At 35.4% G+C, this 933-nt stretch overlaps 1 protein-coding gene across 1 annotated transcript in view; it reads right to left on the reverse strand.

Moving 5' to 3' along the window:
- Positions 1 to 4: 4 nt before the first annotated feature.
- Positions 5 to 933, reverse strand: part of ETH_00036370 (capping protein alpha-like subunit, putative) — a gene marked incomplete at both ends in the record, with an annotated part of 2709 nt that continues 1780 nt past the window's right edge. Inside the window, 3 exons of the mRNA XM_013373948.1 lie at positions 5 to 109; positions 276 to 351; positions 692 to 931. Coding sequence (XP_013229402.1) covers positions 5 to 109; positions 276 to 351; positions 692 to 931 — 421 coding nt within the window. The remainder of the gene's footprint in view (positions 110 to 275; positions 352 to 691; positions 932 to 933) is intronic.

Below are 933 nucleotides of genomic sequence, written 5' to 3' on the forward strand. Positions count from 1 at the left end.
CAACAGGTGCTGCTGCTGCTGCTGCTGCTGCTGCTGCTGGGAAGGTCCGGGTGAAGCTGAGGTGGGCAGAAGCGTCTTCATTGAGGTGTACGCGCACCGCAGACTCTCCCTGATTAGAACGAAAAACAAAATAATTAAATTAATGAAATTAAATTAATGAAATTAAATTAATTTAATTAATTAAATCAATTAATTGGTAATTAAAACTAATTAATTAATTAATTAATTAAAACTATTGATTAATTATTTAAAATTCATTTTAATTCCTTTTTTACTTCAATCGAAACGGAGTCTTCGCTGGGCGTAAAAAGAGAAAAAGAAATTTCCCACTCGCTCGTCCAGGAACAGCACCTGACAAATAAATAAATAATAAATAAATAAATAAATAAATAAAAATGCATAATTAAAACATTAAAAACAAACAATAAATGGAAGAGAAGAAATCGCAGTTGGCAATTTGGCTGAAAAGGAAGAAAGCAAAAAGAACGGCGCTGAGGTGTCTTGACACCCCAGCGGGGCACAGAAGAACAGAAAAGTGAAATAAATAAAAAAGTAAATAAATAAATTAAAAAAATAAATAATAAGTAATAAATGATAGATGATGAATAATAAACGCAGAATGATTTAAATGAGCCTTTCGAGAAATTCAATTTCGTCTTCTTTCCTGATTTGAGGTGTACGTACACCTCACCAAAAGCCCGCCGGGTTCTTCGCCCACGCCGCCACAACTGCCGTCAGTTTGAATTTCTTTTTATTTTTTATTTCCTTTTCTTCTTTTATTTCTTTTTCTTCTATTTCTTTCATTTCTTTCTTTTCTTTTTCCTCTTCAGAAGACTCTACTTCATCCTTTTGCCCCAAGTGAGAGAACACAGAGGCGCTGGCCCTCGCCCGCTGCTGTTGCTGCTGCTGCTGCTGCTGCTGCTGCAGCAAAAT

Source organism: Eimeria tenella, genomic scaffold (genome assembly GCF_000499545.2).
Source record: "Eimeria tenella Houghton genomic scaffold, Eth_scaff1833, whole genome shotgun sequence".
Classification (NCBI taxonomy): Eukaryota; Apicomplexa; class Conoidasida; order Eucoccidiorida; family Eimeriidae; genus Eimeria; species Eimeria tenella.